General features: G+C 34.2%; 1 protein-coding gene across 7 annotated transcripts in view; it reads right to left on the reverse strand.

Moving 5' to 3' along the window:
* Positions 1–3248: 3248 nt before the first annotated feature.
* The window catches only part of LOC138714899 (inactive histone-lysine N-methyltransferase 2E-like), a 122925-nt gene continuing 103038 nt past the window's right edge, over positions 3249–23135 (reverse strand). For 4 of the 7 annotated variants that reach the window (XM_069847159.1, XM_069847157.1, XM_069847156.1 and 1 more), the window contains 4 exons: positions 22599–23072; positions 16414–16696; positions 12548–12691; positions 3249–9015 (listed from right to left, as the gene is read on the reverse strand). In XM_069847159.1, the coding sequence (XP_069703260.1) occupies positions 8180–9015; positions 12548–12691; positions 16414–16696; positions 22599–23072 (1737 nt within the window). In that variant the 3' untranslated portion in view covers positions 3249–8179. Of the gene's footprint in view, positions 9016–12547; positions 12692–16413; positions 16697–17791; positions 17909–22598; positions 23073–23135 lie in introns of those variants that run through there. The other 3 variants (XM_069847158.1, XR_011336107.1, XR_011336106.1) reach the window with 3 other exon arrangements.

Below are 23135 nucleotides of genomic sequence, written 5' to 3' on the forward strand. Positions count from 1 at the left end.
ATTGCATCATCATTCAAAAAACTAAAATACAACATTGCATACACAACACAGAACACACTACAGAAACATCTTAACACACAGACAAGACACACAAATAAATACAACTTAACAGGAGTTTACAAACTATCATGCAACAGTTGCAACGACTTCTACATTGGACAAACTGGAAGATCATTTCAATCATGTTACAAAGAACATATCACAGCCATAACCAAACTACAGAACAATTCAACCTATGCAGAACACATCACAAACTCCAACCACAGCTACAGTAACACAGACGACATGAAAATACTACACATCCAGCCAAAAAAACAGAAACTTGATGCCCTAGAGCAATATGAAATTTATAAACATATTAAAACACATCCACATCACATCCTGAACGCTAAACTCAATTTCAAAACACACACCCTTTTCGACACAATCATGAACAACCCCACCACAACAGAAAACCAGAAGATAGTGCAGGATCTTCACTAGTCTTTGAACAATGAAGCAAAAGACTTCGAAACTAGTCAAGCAAGGTAAATCCTAAATATTAACACGGTAAAGAAGTTAGAAATTTGATCAGTGATAAAATGGTCATTGGAAAATAGTTTTCGAGGCATATTTTGTCCTACCCATCTCGCCAGTTCTCAGAGTCTGACTGATTTCATGCAGATGTTTCTGATGGTGGGTATACTTTTCATTTCACTATGTTTATTGTTCAAAAGTTATACACGATTATAATGCAACACACTTTTGGATACTGTTACCAAGCAGTTGGCAACCTCCTATGCCGAATACAAAGACTTAGTTTTACTTAGTCACTAACAATAATATTTCACCAGTGATTAACTCACTGCACTGTTACGTGTACAGTGATTACTCTCCTCCATTGCAGGTATTCTTTCAGAAAGAATAACTGAGCAAAAGAGAAACTGAAATGTTGCTCTTCTTAATTAGTAATTATTGACTTCCAGTTATTGTCACAGTTTAACCATACTTTTTGAATACAATATTTAAGTTAATTGGTTAGGTGAGTAGTAGTGTTTAATGTAGTAGTCTAACCATACTAATTGTCAAATGTAAACATAAATAATGAGACTAATATAAGTTAAGGTTAATGTAACGGTAGCCACTGGCATAGCTCAGTCAGCTAATGCGCTTTCCTGCCAATGAGGAGTTGTGCTAGGGCGCGGGTTCGATTCCCGCTTGGGTTTTTTCCGAGGTTTTCCCCAATCATAAGGCAAATGTCAGGTAATCTATGGCGAATCCTTGGCCTCATCTATCACCAATTTCATCGACGCTAAATAATCTCGTAGTTGATACAGCATCGTTAAATAACCAAGTAAAATATATATAAAACGGTAGTATTTTCAACAGCTCTTACCAGTTACCTTTATTATACATGCTACCAGTGAAAATTACGTATTTAATTTAAATACATATTTAAAGAAAAAATCCACAAATATTCTGAAATAATATATCTGGTTTTACTATAATACAGGTTTTCCAAACTACAACAAACATCATACATTGAGGGTAATCCCAAGCAGGAAGAAACTTTTTTCACTACTGTTAATGCACCTACGCTATCTTATCCATTCAATATTTTAATGCAACACCCACGCATCCCACGATCATAATCACATACACCAATACTTCAAAACAGCTGAATACTTTGCACTGCATCAAATGTAACAGAAACTGCACAGTGAGAAATCATTTCCAATTCCAATTACTAGATCACTTTTCTACTAGTGATCAGCTGATACAAGACAGCTGATTTCTTATCATTATCACTGCCTGCTGGAAATTACTTATTACTGGATCATTAATTAAAATCACGATGGTCAAAACGAACTATCACTACTTCACCAATGAATGAAAAATAATGTTTTGGCTCATTTCTAATGAGAGACTGCTACTTTCAACACATCTCATTGGAGTCAAGTTTATGATGGGATGTATGATTCATCGCTTATTGTATTACCCATAAACTGGCAAAGATAACTCTCTTTCCACCAACAGAAACAAACACCAGACAGAGATATCGAGGAGCGACTTATAAATAGGGGGCTACAAAATAATCAGCATTTTACAAACGTTTTTGCCAATTTTACCTAACACTGCACAATTTTTGAGGCAGTCTGACGTATTTGTTCCACCACATTATAAACATATACACTATCCTCCTCTCCCACCCTTACAAGTTTTTAACTGCTTAAAGATTTTAGCACAGATCTTGCAATTAGTATTTCATAAGAATTTTCACACAAATGCAAACACGTGCACCAGTCAGTCACTGTTCTTCTGTTCAAGTAGCCATACTGTATAGGCCCTAACTGCTATGTAAGTTGTATTCTATAGGTGCCAGAAGAAAATGTGACGAGTATTTTAAAAGTGAAAATAATTGAGCAGTTTGGGAAAGGAAAAATTGTGGCTTATCTCGCATCAGAAATGTCTGCAACACCAAACCCTTTCCATTCCTGTCTTTCCGCAGACACACATCACAAGGAGTTTCCTTGGTCTTTAAAAATCAGTCATTGATAACCAGATTTAAATTAGTGAACTCTTGATCCACTGCCCAGTATGTTAAAAAAAACCACAAGACCACGGAGTAAATTACGAAACTGTAAGTATTGTGCACTTAATTTATGAAAATCTTTTAGGGTACGAACTATCTAATTTTTTTTTATTAACTATTCAGTCCACCTCCTTCATTACCATGGATAATAGAGGGTTCTACTGTACTTTGAAAAATAAGTTTAAGTGGTTTTCGATTCTTCAGCATAGATCATAGCATTGTAATCATGATATCATTCAAGATGTGCTTTGCAGACGAAAGAAAAGCATTAACTGAAGCAACAAAGTGTGAGAGATCAGCATTTAAGATTCAGAAATTAAAATTATAATATAAACTTCAAAATTCCTAATTTCAGTTTCTGCTTCTGTTAAAACTGACTTATACTTAGGGGAGCCTGATGAAGATTGAGAAAAATGTTGCTTCGTAACTATTGCAATATTGGCAATGCACTATCTGCAGAAGACGCTGTAGATAAGAAGTATTGGAAAGTACGAATGCTAATGGCTTCATTGCTAGATGCAAGGCATTGAAACAACAACTACTATTGCAATATTTTCGTAAAGTATGTTTTAAAGTATGTTAAATTTTTAAAGTTCACATTCACAGAATGGTTTCTTCCCTTTTTATGATCCAGGACCCAAAGGAATATCACACAGGGATAGTTAAATAACCTGTATATTGTTAATTATTATACTGTTTATTCTTTATGCAGTGCTTTCTCCTAAATGGGAGCGCTTTACAATTTTCAGAGAATAGTAGTTTCAAGAAATTGAATTTCAATTAACATTATGTACAGGTTAAAATCATATATATATATATATATATTATTTATTTTTGTTCATTTATCTAAAAAGTGACACTCTGAAAATTTGTCTGCTACCTTGTGAATTAAGCTGTACACCATGAAAATACTTACGACTAAGGCTCAGAAAAATGTACTGCATTTTCTTATTTTATTTATATAACAAAACACATTAAGAGTAATTATATAAAGTTCTGAATCTATGAAGAAGAATCTATATTTACAGACATACATTACACCAATATTATAAAAAATCATGTTTTGTACTCCTATGTGCACCATTGCTTTATCCAGAAGAGTAGCGTAAAAAAAGGAGACGAAAGAAAGACAGAAAAGAAGAAAAATGCCCACAAAAGGAGCAATATTTCTTTCAACTTAAAGCCAACTATACGACAATGGACCTTTGTCTACTATCTGCTGGTACTGAAGCATATAATACATATATATTTTTTATTTATATTATAAATGCAAAGAAAAAACTTTTGTGTACAGGTCACTTTTCGGTGGCAAGAGATCCATTTGAATTCACAGAGGTTCATTCGAATTATTTTCCATCCTGATCCATTTATCAAAGAGGGAGGCAGGAATCACAGATGAGCATATGCATCAAGAAATCTCACTTTTACCATTATGTAGACCACAGATCCTTTTAAAAACCACGTATAAATTTACTCGTTTGCTGATATTTTATAAATAACATTAGTTCTCACTTTCACAATTTACATATTTACAACTGTAGGATAAAATACACCACTCTTTTTATCTTACATAAATTAAATTATTTAAATATACAATCTTCAATTCATTATCTCTAACTCTGTATACTAGTCATGACAAAGAATATTTTTCCACTGATTATGATCCATTTCCCCCACCCTCATGTCTTGCATAACAATAGTTCAACGTGAACTATATATATATATATATATATATATATATTAAAAAAAAAAAGAAAACCAGTTTTTTTTACAATAAATGTCTCAATACTTAAAAAATACAAATGATCAAACAATATAAAATTTTAACTTCATAATTTTGTTTGCAGTACTATATTATTGCCTTGGCACCAGACATCAGAATATTGTTGAAACATATAATATACAGACACACGCAAATTGTATGGAGATAAAATATTACTTAGAAATGAAGATGTAACAATTATTTTGGGGAGAGGATGTGCAATCTCGTAATATAGTATCAGTTTTTATAAACAAAGATCCTAGCTCCCTCCACTGCTGCAAGAAACAATCGATATACAACCTGTTTTTCTTAAGCTCTACAGTGGTCTTAAGTCTTCACTGTAAACTAAAAATTATACTACGTGTAAGGTGCTAACATCTTTTTGCATTACAGTTTCTCACTTTAAGTGGCAAGTCCCTAATAAGGGGAGAAAGAAATATAAAAAGAAAAAGAAAGAGGGAAGGACTTAAACTTTATTTACAAAAAGGACTTTACTCCCTTCATTATGAATTTTACAAACAAATAATAAATTCTCACTTGATATTAAATCAATCACATTTTTCAGCTACCACAAAGCTGTTGTCTTTGCTGGTATTTATAGCATTCTGAATAAAATAAAGACATATTACAAGTATATGAGCTTTATTATACTTTTTCATTTCTGAACTTTATTTATAAAATTATCACCGAATTTTCAGTTTAAATTTTACAATATTTATATATTACGCACATACTTAGTAATACTATACATATTGTTTCAGAGCAGTACTGACACCTGTAAATTGAAAATGGCATTTTGCACTCTCAGTACATCATGTGCTGAATGACACAATCGCACCAATACAGCTAAACCTTCATGTGCTTTGTTAAAAGATGGTTGTAATAGCTCTAGACTCAATTTTGCATCCAAAAATTATGTAGAAGTTGTAACCAGAAATTGTCTAATCTGGGAAGTCAATCCTCAGGGAAATAACATTTGCATCTCATAAGAATTTCAAAATTCAGGCATTATCAAATATTGCCAGCACATATAATTACAAAGCTTCTCATTACAGGTGTCTTAAGACACCAGACTGAAAGAGTGCTATTTTCTTTAAACATACCCTACGGTACATTTAAATTAGTATAACATAATTACGAAAGAAAAAAATCTTTTCTCATGAGTTAAACTCATTTTAAACAATACACGAAATTACTTTTAACTTAAATGTAGAATAAAGAATTAATAATCAAAATTAAGTAGAAATTATGATAATGAAGTATTTAAAACTACAAATACAATGACATAGCCATTATTGTAATTCTTTCTGAACAATGTTAATAACATCATATGGTATTCATTTTAAAATTTCGCTTTTTACTCCAGTTTTTCTTTTAAAAAATTACAATTATTTCTAATTATAACATGAAGCAGATCACTGAACAGTCTCACAGCTCTGTATTTAAAAATAAATAAATTATGATATACTGCTGTCAAATGATTCAGTGACAAAAATATAACTTATATTAAAGCTGTGTGCAAATAAAACATTTCGAGCAAAGTTACTCATCTGCTCAAGTCATCCCAAAAGATGTTACCACACAAATAGAACGTGTTTTAAGATATGCAGTGATGACTTTGAGGAAAAAAAGAATTAAAAGAGTGCAGTATATACTTCATCCCAATCTCACACTTTGTAAGATCGGGCACAGGATTTTCTTAACAGAGGAGGGGTCCAAAGGCTTGCACCACAGCATGAGGCTTATTGTGTTTACTATGTCTGTTCTGTGAATGATTACTTGCCGCCAAGGTTGTACTTTGTTTTTTCATGTGTAGCTAGCTAACAGTGGAATTGGCTCTTTCTCTTGATCTCAACTGCAGATACGTTGAAGAATAATTCCATATATTATCCATTATCATTTAATGAATATTTGCAAAAGACTTTAATTTATAATTATACAAATCAATTATGTTGATATATCTAAGAAGAAAGAGTTTGTAACAGTACTACTTATGATATTTTAACATATACATACATAGAGGTCAATGCCCCTGCTAGCATATACAAAAAGAGAGGGGGGGGGAAGTATAAAATAAACAATACGACAGTAATAAAGAACTCTAATGAAAGAAAATTATACCAACAGTAATCAGTGACTGCCATCTTGATAGAAGATTAACACGTGAATGTAACATAAATAATATTCAGCCAAAACTGATCATATACTAAATTTAATGACCAAGGTTTTTGCCTTGGAAAATTTCCAGGTCATTTAGTACTGAAACTGGTCTAGTAGTTCCAATGTCATTTATCCCACATATTGGGAATGTAACAAGAGAGGGCAGTAATAATTTCACGAGATTATTTACAAATTTCTCGAACATCATCTACAGAGTTGAGTACTTCTGGTTTAGGCACCAGTACAATTTGAACAAAGTTTTAACTTAATATTTTTTAAAAATTAAAATTGAATTCCCTCCTTTGAAAGGAAGTATTTTATGTACAAGAGAACTGAACTGCTTCAATGCATTATCTCGATAATGCCAAGCTTTGCATTGCATGCATCAATAGAATTAGAAATTTCTGATAGTTCTAATATTACAGCAGCACAATTAACTTGTGAATTTTGTACTGGAAGGAAGAACATTAAATGACACTTTTCTCTTATTTTATATTCAAACTAAAAAAAAAAAAATAATGTTAGTTCCCTGTGGATTAGTAATAATTTTACTTAAAATAAAGGATTATATTCAAAATTTTTAATTTTTCACAATTTTAAATTTCAGATATATATAGGCCTATATATTCACATGTTACCGAAATTAATATTACAGATTTCTAGCAAGAACTAGAAGATATCTGCCATACAGAAGCCACAAATAACAAAATTATATGATAATGCATGCCTCTCAAACAAAGCACACATCTCAAACTGTCATAAAAAAGCTACACACTTTTACAAGCATGTAAAAAAATTGGGTGACGTTATAGTACAATAAGTTAAACATTAACATGAAATTTACCAAGTTACTTCAAAAAATTTCTTCGTTTAGTCCGTACTCAATGGCACTGTGCAAGTGTTTCGCAATTTAATCACTACAGTTTTTATGACTACCTTTCCAAAACCGCAATTTTATATCTGATGATTCTTCGAGATTCTATGCACATTCTTCAGAGTGACACATGTATGAGAGTGCCCACTGCAATTCGTTCACAATGATTATACTCCGAAGTTACGAAGTATCAATTTGTACTCAGTGGCATTAACAAGATTTATTGACTAAATCAACATCAAACTACAACACAGAAAGCAAATTTTCACAGCACTAACACCCCACACTTTAACTTATTAAAAAAATGTAATAATGTGTGTAGAATGGTTTCATATAGGCAGGACTCTAATTTTTGTTCTCATACATTAGCATTAAATTAAAGTAGTAGTACATCTTGATATTCGTCTATATTCAACACCAGTTAAAAAATTAAACTTTCTTTACGAACTTCATGCTGATGTTTCTTCTGTACACATATTTACAGAAAGGGAGGATGGGTATGGAACTTACAAGAAAGCATATAGGACAGACAACAGCAAGAAAAAATTATGTTACTATTTACAGAGCAATTCAAAATGTACAAGGTGAACTTGCTAAAATGACTACGAAAGTTTACTAACACCAGTATAATAGTGCCACAACGAAAGTAACAATTTTGCTTTGTCACAAATGGTTTATTTAATGAAGAGATCAAGATCGCATTATTGGCTGGCTATGGTAAAAACTCAGCAAGAGGATCAGACGTCGATAAATTAGTCATTATATTACTTTCATATTTACGAATTAATCCCATATATATTTGTACAAACATTTAAGTTCGAGGTGGCGGAGGGGGTAGAGGTGGAGGAGGTGGTGGTGGTGGAGGAGGAGGGTAGTAGGCCTTTGCAGCTGCCACAGTATAAAATGTCGAAGTACTACCAGGGGTTGTTTGTTGCTGTGGATTTGAAGAGTTTATTGATGGATTCGCGAAATGTGTAGTTCCTTGTGAAGGTCCACTACCTGTAACTCCTCTTGCAGATGCCACCATCATTACAGTCTGTGGCGAGAGATTCGAAGGTGCTGTACCATATGGTCCTGGTACAACGAACTGAGTGTTCCCTGCAGTTGGCAATGGAGATGTGAGGAGATATTTCTGTGCTGCCTTATTACTTCCAGTGTTGATGCTAGTGGGTGAATAGATTGCTGTAACAGATGACGCTGCAATTGTGGGTCCCTTCACTGACTGGATGGGATTGTTGGGCAATCCTTTTGTTCCCAGTCCAGCTGGGAAAGCACCATAAGTCTGATTTTTTAATGTCGTGGTGAGAGAATATGGACTGTAAGCTTGCCCAGTAAGTGGCTGACGGTTTGGGGGGGGTAGATTTGAATTTGTAGATGAGTAATTGGCACTACCAGAAGGTGAGATGTAATTCAAAGAGGGACCAATGGAAACAGAATTGTTTGGAACAAGAACTGATGGATACACAGGGGACAGGGCTGGGTTGGGCTGGCCAAGTTTTGGTGCAGATGAGTACATTGTGATCAGATGTTGGGTATTGGTTAACAGTGAAGATGACGATGAAGTCACTGACTCTGGTGGGGGAAGAGGTGGAGGTGGTGGTGGAGGAGGAGTTTTCTTCTTGCTGTCTTTAGCTTCTTGGGCCAGACCTGAAAACATAAGATTTTATTTCAGTTCTCTGCTTCATTTATCACAATCACATGAAACAAAAAATATCAACCCCTTGCCACTGTTGTTGTTGCAGGGAGAAGATGTTTACTGTGGAACATTATTTCTGGTCATATGGAGTTGCTTCACGTTAAAGAACAGTACGAGGATCGATTTAATAAGGAGGCACCAAATAGCAGAACAATGTTAGCTGTCGTTAACAAGTTCCATCATACAGGCACCACAAACAGGTATTACAGTCCCCAAACCATAGTCTAAGACGAACATCACTGAAACTTTGTTTGAACGACAGGTCTGTTTGGCGGATAATTAAAAAGCTAGGAAACCACTGTACAGTGCGCAGGTTACAATTTGGTGCACCGTTTTCGAATAGAATATTGGGCCCTTATTTCGTCGAGAATGCTGCACAGAATCCAAAAAAAGAGTACTCTACAGAGACCTCATTATTATCCCATTTGTGAGGGATTTACGCCATTTTTCTCGTGCCAGAAATTTACTCCTCGAATAACAATGGATGCAGTAAGATGGAGCTACAGCTCACATTGGGGGGGGGGAGTCACTTGCCCTTCTGCAACGACACTTTGAAGGTCACCTAATTTCTCGTGGAACTCCATTCCTGTGCCCTTTCTGCTCCCCAGATGCCTACCTATGGGCCCACATCTCATATAACAGATTGCTCAGCTTTATAGACTTTGATGGCAACAACTTTTATCAATTTCACTATATGCCATCTGCATAAGAAATCACGTTATAACTCTCATTTGAATTGCAAGGAGCAACTATACTTCCTCAAGTGGTCGTTTCCAATTGATGGTGGCAATCTGATGGTTTTCCTCTTCCACATGTTACTGTTTTTTAACATGGGGATGGTCAATCTCCTATATATGTGATCAGAGATATGGGGCATGTTGAAAGAATCAGTTTTCAAGACAGATGACCCACCTACAAATATTCCCCAATTACACGAGGAGATAAAGTAATTTTTTGTTCTTACAGCAACTTTTGTTCATCAACATGTTCAATAATCTTCAGAAATGTTATGAACAATGTGTGGCACATTATGGTACACATTTTCAACACGTACTGTGCCAACGCAATTAAACAACATTTCAGTATCTTAGTTTTGCTGCATATTACATTATAAGAAGTTACGATGTTTAGAAGTCAGATGTAGGCCTAGTATATTTTTTCTATGCCAAGTTTTTCTTAATCCCTGCCAATTACATATTTATCATCTGATGTAGAAATTTACTAAGACATCTATTTTTGCAGAAGAGAAGCACACCAAGAAATCATGTGTATGGTGTATTATGTCAGTGTGCAGAAACATATTGTTCTTGTCATCGTGCTTAGGTGTATGCGAGATTTTTGTTTTCAGTACAACAACATCCCTAAGGCTACCAAAATAAATTGTCCCTTGCTAACAACTATTAATCCAATACTTAACATTCCTTTGATCTACCTGCAACATCTCACTATGACAAGCTAAGTCAGAATTTGTAATGCAGACAGTTGTATACGTTCTTGAGTCTCAATTACAAAAAAGTGACAAACATACTGCAGCATGTGGTATCACAAAGAGAATCATATACAGAATATAAAGGACGAATTTCGAGACATGACGGAAAATGAAGATGCATGTTCGTTTAGTATGCCAAAAAAAAAGTACAAGCATGATGTATGTCACTGGTTTTGATGACTCTGATCATTGTCATACAAACTATGCATGCATTTTATATCCAGTAAATGCAGGTGCTGAATGTAAAAAAAAAAAAATAAGTCTGCTGGAGAAAATTAATTTTCAGAAAAGTGAATTGGAGTCTTAGAGACAGTTTAAGTCACTAGATTTCAGATGGAATTATACCCCTGATAACAGATCAATTCTTATTGAAAAATGTGAAATATCACAAAAAAGGATCTTATATTTACATACAATTTCACATTATCCGGCTAGTTGTGTACGTGGATGAAGTGTGAATTTTGTCATCACATGTAACAAAGAAAACTTATATGAAGATGTTAATGAGAAACTACACATTTCTATATTTAAAGGGGAAAGAGCAATTATTCATGCAGGTGATGAAATAGATATGAGACCTGATGCTCTAGGTCTGTGGAAAACTGGACCAGTATCGGGAAATTATTACGACCAGCTTAACACTTCAAATTATTTCCAGTGGGTGAAAGGAACATTAATCCCAAATTTCCCTCAAAAATCAGTTTTAGTTATTGATAACAATCCCCAACATAACAATGAAATAAAAGAAAGCACCACAACTTCAGAAGCCAAGACTGAGAATGTACAAAATTGATGAGTAGTTGAATAAATGTGGACATTTGGTCTTACGCCTTCTACCATATCATCCAGACATTAATGCTATTGCAATTGTACAGGTAGACATTAAACAAAATGTTGCAAATGTTTACCTTTCAAATGGCCGATGTTAGGCCGTGTTTATATAGACAGCAACTGGTTACAGAAACTGGAGTTGCTCTGAAACAGTATATGCAGTTCAATGTTGATGTTTTTACAAAAGCAATACAAAGGTAGTCGCAATGCCAGTGGCGACATAGCAAATGAAGATACTCCAGTCATAACATGTTGTAAACTCGTGATTCATTTGCATTAGTTGCTCAGGCAGTTTTGTTATCAAATGTATATGTTCAAACAATGTCATCAGAACAAGATGAAAACATCAAATTCGCGCAGTTTATTGAAAACCACCTGTGTTTGTACGAGGTAGTAGCAGAGTATAAAATAGCAGGTGAGTGAGTACAATTATTTCTACTTGTTGTTAATTTCAATTGATTGAAACATAACAGAGAGTAAAGTCATAATCCTCCTCTGAGGATGACATAGCAAAGACTATGAAAACTGTAGAGTAGGAACAACATAATGTTCTCTTGAGATGACTACACATAAACTAGCATTGCTCTGGTAACACCACATAAGCCAGTCACCGGAAACTAGCAACTCTGTATTGGGCAACTTCACTTTCCATTACCAGTCACTTTCTATATAAATATGGCCTTATGAGGCTGTGTGAACGAAGTTTTCAGACAAGACCACTGATGACTGGAAATCATTTTGCGAAAAAGTAAAGAGAACAGAGAGTTTCTATGCAGAAAACCAACCTTTGATGGATCTCTGGAATCTATAGTAATTTCATCATGCAGTGATAGTACAGTACTTAAGTTTATGTGGAAGAACTATGTATTAATGTGTTTACAGTAGTAACTGTGTACTATATGTGTTTAGCAAAAGTAAGATAAAATTTGAAATTGGTTTATGGAGTATACAACATTATTGCAATCCCTCAGTCTGCAGCCACATTGTTCACATAAGTAAAGAACGAATTATCACATAAGAGAACTCATGACCAACGTTTTCAGTTGTATGCAAAATGCACAGATTCATCCTGGTGTCTGTCTCATAGACTAAAGAGCTCACTCCTTTAATACATACAAAGTTTGCTACATAAAATTATTTAAAAAATGAAGTTCTGTTCTCACCTTGCTTACGTGCTCTTTCTTGTTCTTCATCATCACTGAGGAAAAGCCCAAATTCTCTTCTCAATCTCTCTGTGAGATTTTCTCTCTGACGTTCAACAAGAGTTGGAGCCGAGTTCCATCTCATATAATTTTCTTCTCCAACACCTACACAAAATTGATCAAAGTAATAGATAACCACTGTCTCATGAAGATAACACTTTCCCATTAACTTCTCCAATATCTAACCAAAAATTGACACAATATAAGGGAGCACCTTTATTATAAAATTGTCTCTCACGAAGATGACACTAGCTTTTCATATGTTTTGCAGCAATTCAGTTTCTTTATGTTACAATGACATTGAGATTTATTGTTTTATTTTTCTTGAACTACACTGATCGGCAAAAAAGTGGATCACATAATTTGTTAAATTTTATAGCTTATGCTTTGTTTTTTCTACATTCTAACAAAGCCACACTGTAATATCAAGTAAATACGTATCTTGTGCACTTCATTCCCATCATCAAAATGCTTTTTGTTTGCAGTTTATTTTAATGTTCTGAAGTGTTAAAATTTATGCAAAATTTCAAGTAATGCATTTCATGGCATTATTGAGGCAATGGCTTACATTAACACACATGATTATGCCACTGAAACTGTCACTGTGTGCATATCTTACCACACCTAGTGGCGATTATGTCTTCCATTCGTCATGTCATGTTGACCACCAATGTGCAGTTCTGCGTTGTATAACTTTTTCCATTCTCCTGTACCTTCATCCCTCTTAGCCCCAAATATTTTTCTAGGCACGTTATTCTCGAGTACCCTTATCCTCTGTTCCTCCTTAAAGTGAGAGTCCAAGTTTCACAACCATAAAGAACAAATGGTAATATTATACTTGTTTTATAAATTCTTTCAGTTCTTTTTTAAAGTGGACTGGTTGACATCAAATAATAGTAGATATTTCCCATATTTATTTTGCGTTTAATTTCTTCTCGAGTGTCATTTATATTTGTTACTGTTGCTCCAAGGTATAAAATATTTGAATTTTTCCACCTTTTCAAAAAGATGAATTACCAATTTTTGTATTTCCATTTTGTACTAAGTTCTGCTCATGATACATAATCATATATTTTGTCTTCGGAATTTACTTCTAAGCCTATGTCCTTACTTGGTTCAAGTAAAATTTCCGTGTTTTCCTTAATAGTTTGTGGATTTTCTCCTAACATATTCACACATCTGCATAAAGAAGTAGCTGATGTAACCCATTCAATTCCAAATCCTCCCTGTTTTCCTGGCCTATCCTAATGGCAGTGGTATGCAAACTATGCTATGCATATCCCCAGGTGTTGTCTCAAAAGTATGCATTCCACTGAACCACCGACTGTGTGTGTAAAAACGCTGGCATATTTTATTATATTTGTTGCTAATTATTTTAGTTTACATAATTATTTTCTTTTTTTCTTTTCATATCATTACAAGCAGTTTGGGAGGCGAAGGTAAAAAAAAAATAATCGTTTTAGCCCACAGTAAATTGGAAAAGAGTCAAGACAGAAACTGGCCTATACAGACTTTGCTGTACTTTTCCCCTGGTAGAGGGGCAGAGAAGACCTGACGGCCTTATCTCTACTAGGTTAAATAAATAAATACTACTACTACTACTACTACTACTACTACTACTACTAATTTTAATTGATCAAACTAGTTTTTTGGGAATACCAAATTCAATAACAATATTATATAAAACTTCTCCTTTCTGGTTTTTTGAAATCTATAAATAATTGACATACTGTGCCCTTATATTCCTATTTTCTCTCCACTATCTATCGAATACAAAAAAAAAAAAAAAAATCTTATCAATAGTCGATCTACAGAGTGGACCACTCGAATGTACCTAATTTCAATTGTATGTGACTAGTGAACAGTTGAAAATAGAACCTTACGGTAACGTTTATATGAAAGGAAAACTCAACAAGTTTCGAATCCTGTCAGTAGATGGTGCGCAGATACGGTTTCTTTTCGTAGATTGTATTGATTGTCAAAATGGTGACACTGCAGATGAAAGCACAAACTGTGTTGTGGTATGCGGAGTTTAAATCAATTGTTAAGAGTTCAAAGGGAGTATAGGCGAGTGTTCAACCATGATGCTCCAACTGCTAGAAGCATTAAGAAGTGGCAGATACATTTTTAGCTACAGAATCGGTGTTGAAGAAGCATGGTGGTGGTTGTAGAACATCCGACGAAATGGTTGCAAATGTTCAAGCCGCGTATGAGCGAAGCCTGCAGAAGTCATTAAGAAGAGCTTTGAGGGAACTTCAAGTACCAAAATCAACATTGCAATGAATTGTCCACAAATGTCTCAAACTGTACACATACAAAGTGCAGTTAATGCAACATCTGGAGCCAGATGACAAACTCAAACATGTGGAATTCGCCAATACGATGGTAGACTGTCTCAGTGCTGATCCTGATTTTATGTCCAAGATTTTCTTCTCAAACAAAGCCACATTCCATGTGTCAGGTAAAGTAAACCGGCATAATGTGCAAATCTGGGGATCATAGAATCCTCACGCTATACAAGAGCAAGTTCGTGATAGTCCCAAGTTAAATGTGTGGTGCAGTTTGTCACAGCAGCAGGTCATTGGGCCGTTTTTCTTCGCCGAGAAAACTGTGTCTCATGCTTGACATGCTGGAGCAGTTCTACTTTCCACAAACTGAAGACCTGCAGCCTAACATCCTTTTCCAGCAAGATGGCGCTCCTCCACACTGGTTCAATGACGTTCGTACAACTTTAGACGTGTTCCCTGGCTGTTGGATTGGTAGGGGAGGACTGATCGCTTGGCCCCCGAGATCTCCGGATTTAACATTGCTCGATTTCTTTCTCTGGGGCTACGTTAAAGATAAAGTGTATGCCACCTCAGTCAGAGACCTTCGTGATCTTCGGGAGCGCATCATACAGGCTAATGAGAGCATTCCAGAAGACATGCTCCAACATGTTTGGCAAGAAATCATTCATAGCCTCGATATCGTCACAGTGACAGCTGGAGCTCACATAGAGATATGGTGATGTGCATATCAGAACTTGTTGAATTTTCCTTTCATATAAAGGTTACTGTATGTTTCTATCTTCAACCGTTTACCAGTGACATACAATTGAAATTAGGTACATTCGAGCGGTCCACCCTGTATTACGCCTAAAATCACATTCATGATCCTCAATAACTTCATCTACATATGGAGTTCATCTTCTCAAAAATTGGACAAAATGCATTGTGAATTCCATAGTTGCGTCGTACAGATTTTTTCCCCTCTATTTTTAACTATAAAATTACATTTCCTTACGCACTTATCACAACAATTGTTACAAATCACGCCACTCTTGTAAATTGTTTAAGACTGTACATTACGATGCATAATTAAGCTGTAAAGAATCAAGTTCCTGAAGTCGTACGATTTGTAACAATGTTTATGATAAGTGCGTAAGAATGATGTAATTTTTAGTTAAAAAAAAAAAAAAAAAAAAAAATCTGTACAAAACAACTAACACATTTTTAGCTTCAGAACATTAGTCAATTAAAGAAACGACACTTCTAAATAGTTCATTCTCTATTTCTAATATTTCTTTTTACCCATAAAAGTAAAGAAAAAAGGTATTTTACTAACAATTTCAAATTCATGTAACTTTGAAAATAATGCGACTAGGACAAATGTTTATATGACATTTTTTGCTCAGAATGTCTTCAGAAATAAGCTCCATAAGTGACAGTAAATCCTCGTGAATCACCCTGTACATTTTATTATAAGCCAAAATTAATATATATATATATATATTACTTCAAAAGATGGAACTTCTACAGTACTTCAGTATTTTATCCATATATTCTCACCTTTTTTGTCATCTGGCATATCTGTGTGGAGAAAAAGTGGAAGTGTAGAAAGAGCAGGTGAGCTGTCCAGCAGCATGTTTTTGCAGACAGCAGAAGTGCCTGCATTGGGAGTATCATCATCTGACGACATTGATGAGGATGAGCTGCTCGTACTATTCGTACGATCTCTACTTCCACGACGAACAGGAGAACTTCTACTGCTTCCATCACCTTCCACACCTCTAGGATTCACTTCTGTACTGCTGTTACGTTGTTTACGCTGACGATATTCTGAGATGGAAAGCTGAAACAAAATCAATTCTTAAATGAAATTCAAAATATATATTAAAGAAGGATACCACAGTTTTTTCTTTAGTGTAAAAATGTATGGTGTTATATAATAATTAACATTTTAAAATCTAGGAGCAATGTCCACTTTCTATTTAGAAAATTAGTTTAGTATGGTATTTCATGACCAATATTATTTTAATGATTTCCAAGAATATTTTATAGAAGCATTAGTGTCATCTGTACGGTATGTGATAAAAAACAACAGCAACAAATCAATGCAGGTAATATTGGAACAGAAGCAAAGTAACAGACAAAATATTTTCAGGCATAAGCAACAGGCCAGACAAATCACTGATCAATAAGGACTGCACTCATCTCCATTGCTGAATCAGAGAAATTAAATTCAAAGAGACAGTAGACAAGTGTAAATCTATGAGATGATGATGATGATGATGATAATAATAATAATAAGGAAAAAATTAGTCCTGTCTACAAAATGGAACACATCTATGATCCACAACGAAACTGTTAAGAGCAAGTCAAAATCTTCTTTCCAATTGAGCACATTGTCAGATCTCTATAGCAGATACACAGATGCATACTAAAGGGTACTGATATATAATTAGCCTCAGATCTTTGTTAAAAACAAAAGCGAAAGTAGTCACCATGGAAAAGAACACACTGTTTGATAAACAGTTACTCCATGTTTGATGATAAAAAGTTAAGCCGATTATACATTGTAAATTTTTGAAGAAATTACGTCAGATAAAAAATTCTATTTTACTAAAACTTGAGTATTGGTCAGTGTCGAAGTACCTATTTTTGAAATGTTTATCCAGCAAGAAAATTTATGCAGTTATGGTGTATTCACTCAGGGATCATTGTCTTTCGTACAACATAAAAAACTAGATTGAAAATTCATTAGAAGAAGAATGGAGATCAAAGAAAACACCGCCTTGCAAGATCACTCCAGAAAATATTGAAGATGTCCCTAACATGATTTTAAAGGATCGATGTATTGGACTCAAATATACGTCTGAAACTTTTAAAGTTTCCTATGAACGTGTCTTTCACACTGCATATCAAGATTCGGGTATGAGAAAATTACCTGCTAAATGGATCCCTGAACACCTGAACGCTGATCAGAACAGCTCAAGAGTGACAATTTCCAAGTCGCTATGCCACCATTTTGAAGAGGATTCTTCTATCTTTTTTGATCGTATAACTATGGACAAAACATGGATCCATTATTACGATCCAGAAACAAAATAACAATAAAATAAATGAAAATACTCTAGTTTTTTCAGTCCAAAAGATTTCGTGTTCCAAAAACAGGAGGGGTCATCAATTCACTTTTTTTCTTAGGATGACGGAATAGTTATGGAGTACTGTTATTGCAAATCAATACACTCACTCATAAGCCCCTGTGTTGCAGAAAATTGATGAAGTTGTCTTTGAAATAAATGATCATCCCCCACATTTGCCAAAATTAGCTCCTCAGATCATCATCTATTTTCGGGAGGGAGAGATGGGATAAAGAATGGAAATAAGTTTTCTTTGAATGAAGCAGTAATAAGTACTGTGAAAGAGTGGTTTACAGAGAAAGACAATTTTTATTTTAAAAGTTGAGAAATTAGTGTTCGAATAAATATGAACAAAAACAATAAGTAGTTCCAAGCTTTGAGTATACAGCAATAGACAGTACTCTCTCAGCTGGTGAAGAGTAGTAGTGCATGATCTTATCTCGCATATCACATCACAGAATAAACCAACTACTATCTTCAAGGAGGTATTATTCTTTAACACAATATTCAAAGTAAGTTTTACTCCCTTACAGCTACTATGGCAAGCTGAGTTTTTTATACTCGTCTAACTGTAGTGGAGAGCAAAACTAGGGAGAAGTTTATGTAAATATTTTTTTTTGTATGAACACAAATGCAACTGTATTAATTTAAAAATTTGTCATCCTGAGCATTTGAAAATATTTCATTATAAACATATAATTCACTTTTTTTTTCCCCCATAGTGAATATTTTTTCATCACTATGCCACAAAAAGTTGTTAATTTTTATGCTTTCCTTCAATGCAAATATTTTAAATTTACAATGCTGCTAAACCATTTGCTACCTAAGAGAGTATGAGTGTTGTACATATGTGAGAATTGTTCCTGCTAGCTGTGAGATGTGGTATCTTTATCAGTAGTTTGCATAGCATGATACAACCAGTGAAGGTGAGACAATGCCTACAGTGAATCCAAGTACAAATATGCGGTTTTACCAATATGTTTATGAGTTTAAAAAGATATTTATTACTGATGGGAAGGAGTTTATTTTGCCAAATGTGATAAAACAGTCAAAGCCGAATAGAATTCTCAAATAACGAAACACCTGGCTGAAAACAAGCGCATTGCTGTTGCTTACATATGAGTTGGCGTAAGTTCTAATTGGTGAATAATCATCTTCAAATAAATGGCAATCAAAGTGTTCCAACAATATTTAAGATTTATGCAAATTACTTGTTGCAGCCTATACCTCACTTAAGATATTAAATAACAGGGAAGTTAATACGTTCTTAACTAACTACACTGACATTGATTCTACTGATAAATCGACATTAAGAACTATCTCCCAAAGCATTATGAAGAAATTTGTTGTTGGTGTGTTGAAAATTGATGAATGCTTACAAACATTCATTTTTGCTAATGTGTAAAGAACAGTCTAGAACAAATCACATGACAATTTGCTAAGCTCTTTAATGAAGCTATACATCTATGGCCAAAGGGTGTAAAATATGACAACTTATTGTTGATCCTAGCAGCCATGGTGGTTTAGTGGCTTGAGCACTGGACTTACTATAATCCTGTGGACCTGGGTTTGATCCCCAGAGCAATACTCCCAATTTATAACTTGTGTTGGGTAAGCCTGTGATCCAGGTAACACAAAGGTTTTCTCCGTTGAGTTCCGGTTTCCCTGTGATATTCCAATAAATCTCCATCATCTCATCTCATTGTGGGTGTAATGTAGACAAGCCTCCTATGGCGTACCCTGAACAACAACTCTGTCGGTAATCAGTCTAAGCAACTGGCTTCATATGGGTGAATGACGAAAAGTCAAGTACCCACCATTAGTTAAAAAAAGAAAAAGTCACGTGTGGTTCATGCTCTACACAGGTTCTGCAAAAATTATCCAAATCCTATTTCCCAATGTGGATAGGTTATTGTCAAGTGGGGAAAAGGAAAATCTCGAAGTTTCTCTTCCTCCTCTACCTGTAGTAACACGCTGGGGTATATGGCTAAATGCTGTAACATACTATGCCAAATATTTTCAAAGTTAAGTATAAGGCATTTTTGAGTGACAATAAACATGCATTTAAATTGAATAATTTGGAGATTAAATTTCTTATACACTGCAGTCCTAATGAAACTACCAGCAACTCGTGTTTTGCTGTTACAGGAGCATACTAAAAGTTATCTTTCTTTTATAAGAGAAAAGGTACTTCAGTCAAATATTGCTAAATATTTTTGTAATTTTTACCACATAAAAATAAATCATTTAAATTTTTAACACATAAAAATCTGCTCCCTAATAAAACACATGGGGGGGGGGGGGAGACATAGGCTCATTAACAGTTCCGTTTTCAGATATTCGTTATTCTTACATAATGTACCTAAATTAATATTTATTAAAATATATTTTAGGAGAAAGAATTCTAAGAGACGCTAATTTGATACTATCCACTTCATTGAATGACTGAAAATATTTCAGAATTATGATGCAATGAACCAGTAAAATAACAGGTTAACAGCAAGTCTGATATTTTAAATTGATTATATGCACTCTACTCATTTATATCTTAATTCTCCATGAATGCGTAAGATCTTAATAACATCTTACTTCAGAAATTGTTGAAAAGTAACTATGTCTGTCTTCCACCAATGATAACTTAAGAAATAAAACTTGACCAAGATACGAAATTTACCAAGGGACATAAATGGATAAATATTAGTTCATGTTTGGGGAGACAAGTAAACATAAAATGAAATCAATTTTATTAAAAATACAACACTGAAATAAAGACCATATAATAATAATAATAATAATAATAATAATAATAATAATAATATCTGAAATCAACGACTTGTGCAGTAAATGAAATAATTTGTGGCCTTCCTACAACAATACAGACTTGCTATCTCCAAATACATAATCAAATATTAGAACTGAACTAGCAAAAAGTGGTAACAAAGCATACACCAATAAACATAAAACTTTATTGTACAAAGATTCCATCAACTAATTACACCATAACTGTGTTATAATAGGAATAACAAAGAGCTATAGATCGAACAAATTTAAATTACTATTATTTTTAGGCCAGGTATCTCACTGATCAATAAATAAGAAAAAGATTACTCTCAAAAGATATTTCCATCCCAGGAGCAGAAAATCTGGATTTTAAAATTCAAAGTGAAAATTAAATCTGGATTTTAAAAATCAAAGTGAAAATTATGAAGTTTAAAAACTTCGAGCACACGTGACAAGTAAATCCACAAAGAAAATTTACCGGGGGAGGGTGAGAAGAAAATAGAATCACTAATGAATTCAAAGGCTGACTCAGGGAGAAAATAGCTCCTCCCTATGGATTAATGCAGTATCTAAAAACTAATTCAGTTTAATTTTACGCTGTTTGTAAGAAATTTAACTTTAAATGTAGTAAATCAGTCAGAAAAATATGAATCTTCTACATTAAAATTGTGTGTTAACTGAACTATACATGCTGACTATTATTTCTTTTAAAACTGAGTAGTAGTAGTAACAACAACAACAATCCAGTTCTGAGATTAGGGGTGCCCAGAAAGAAGAGTTACATTACCCAGATAGGATAGGATATGATGATCATGTATGGTTATGTGGCACCAGAAGAGGCTTTAAATCTAAACTTAATCTAATTCCACAGCATGGACGAACACTGGAACAATTCATTGTGTTCTAACTGGAAATCAAACTTCATGAACTATAGCCAGAAGCTCTAATCATTACACCACAAAACTGATCAACGTCAATAATAATAATAATAATAATAACAATAACAATAATAATAATAATAATAATGATATGCATCATAGGGATGAACAGTATCACAAGCAGGTCATTGCTGTTGGTTTGTTATAATCAGTTTATGGTTATACTTTCCTGTAAAATACGAGAGGCACTCACAATTAGCATACGACTTTTGCTCTCTCGCATTGACATGATACTCTCACGGATTTAGAGGTGTTCACATAATTTTCGTTTTTAATTGTATGAGAAATTTTGTTCAGTATTTCGCAAATACAGCTGGATGCTTGGTCGCATCACCACATAGAACAGACTAAATTATAATATTATAGCTTTGGACAAAAATTAAAGTGTTTCTGATCCCAAACATAGCAAATATACTGTCTACATATATAATATATCAAAACATACTGATTTAACAATCGAAATTACGTGACTTTGGAAAATAAGTGTGATATGCAGATCTAGCTATGTGTCGAAAGAGTAGCAGTATAATTCTATGTACTCTTCAAACGGCCCACAAATATCTGGACATTACTTCTTGTAACACATTCATGACAATGAAGACGTCACAATGCTGATATATGCAATACCATCCAAATTTTGATCAGTAAAATTTATGGTTCATTGTCACCAAGTACACATTGCAAAAACAGTTCATGAACCTAACCATGATTTAATGAAAAAGGTGATATCACCAGAGCCAATAAATGATGATGATAAATGTTACACTGGGATTACAGAATTAATACAAAAATCGATGTATGAAATTAATTTTTGTAGCAGCATTATCTCTCAGAATAAATGACACAATAAATAAGTTATCACTCTGTAACAGTCTATATTATTAATTCCTACCATTCTAACCTTGCGCTTTGCAGGTTGGGCTGTTGTGGAGCTCACCACTGCTGTTTGTGATGAAGACAGACTTTCAGCTCTGGACACTTGTGATCGTTTCAATGCTGAATTTGATACATCATCTTTACAAAGATCAGCAACTCCATTCTCCATCTCAGCTAGTGCTACTTCAGGTGTCTTTAGATATAATTCAGAGCTAGGAGACCCCTCAGCATCTTTCGGGAAGGAATTCTGCACAACCATCACATTGGAAGGGCCCCTATGATCACCATTTTCTTTCACACTAGACCTGACAATCATTCTGTTCCCAGTATCATTGCCAATTGCATCCTCACAGCTGTGCTGGCTGCCTTCCTCATGCTCTCTACTTCCTTCTTGATCTTCAAAGCCTCTGCATCCCTCCTCTTCTGTCTCTTCACTTGAATTAATAGATAAATCAAGCTTGACATCTGCACCTTTCTCTCTTGATGAGACCTATGGGAGAAGAAGAAGTTATCAATTCCAACTTTAATTGAATTTACAACAATTATACAGCAC

This window comes from Periplaneta americana, chromosome 15 (genome assembly GCF_040183065.1).
Source record: "Periplaneta americana isolate PAMFEO1 chromosome 15, P.americana_PAMFEO1_priV1, whole genome shotgun sequence".
In the NCBI taxonomy this organism is placed as follows: domain Eukaryota; kingdom Metazoa; phylum Arthropoda; class Insecta; order Blattodea; family Blattidae; genus Periplaneta; species Periplaneta americana.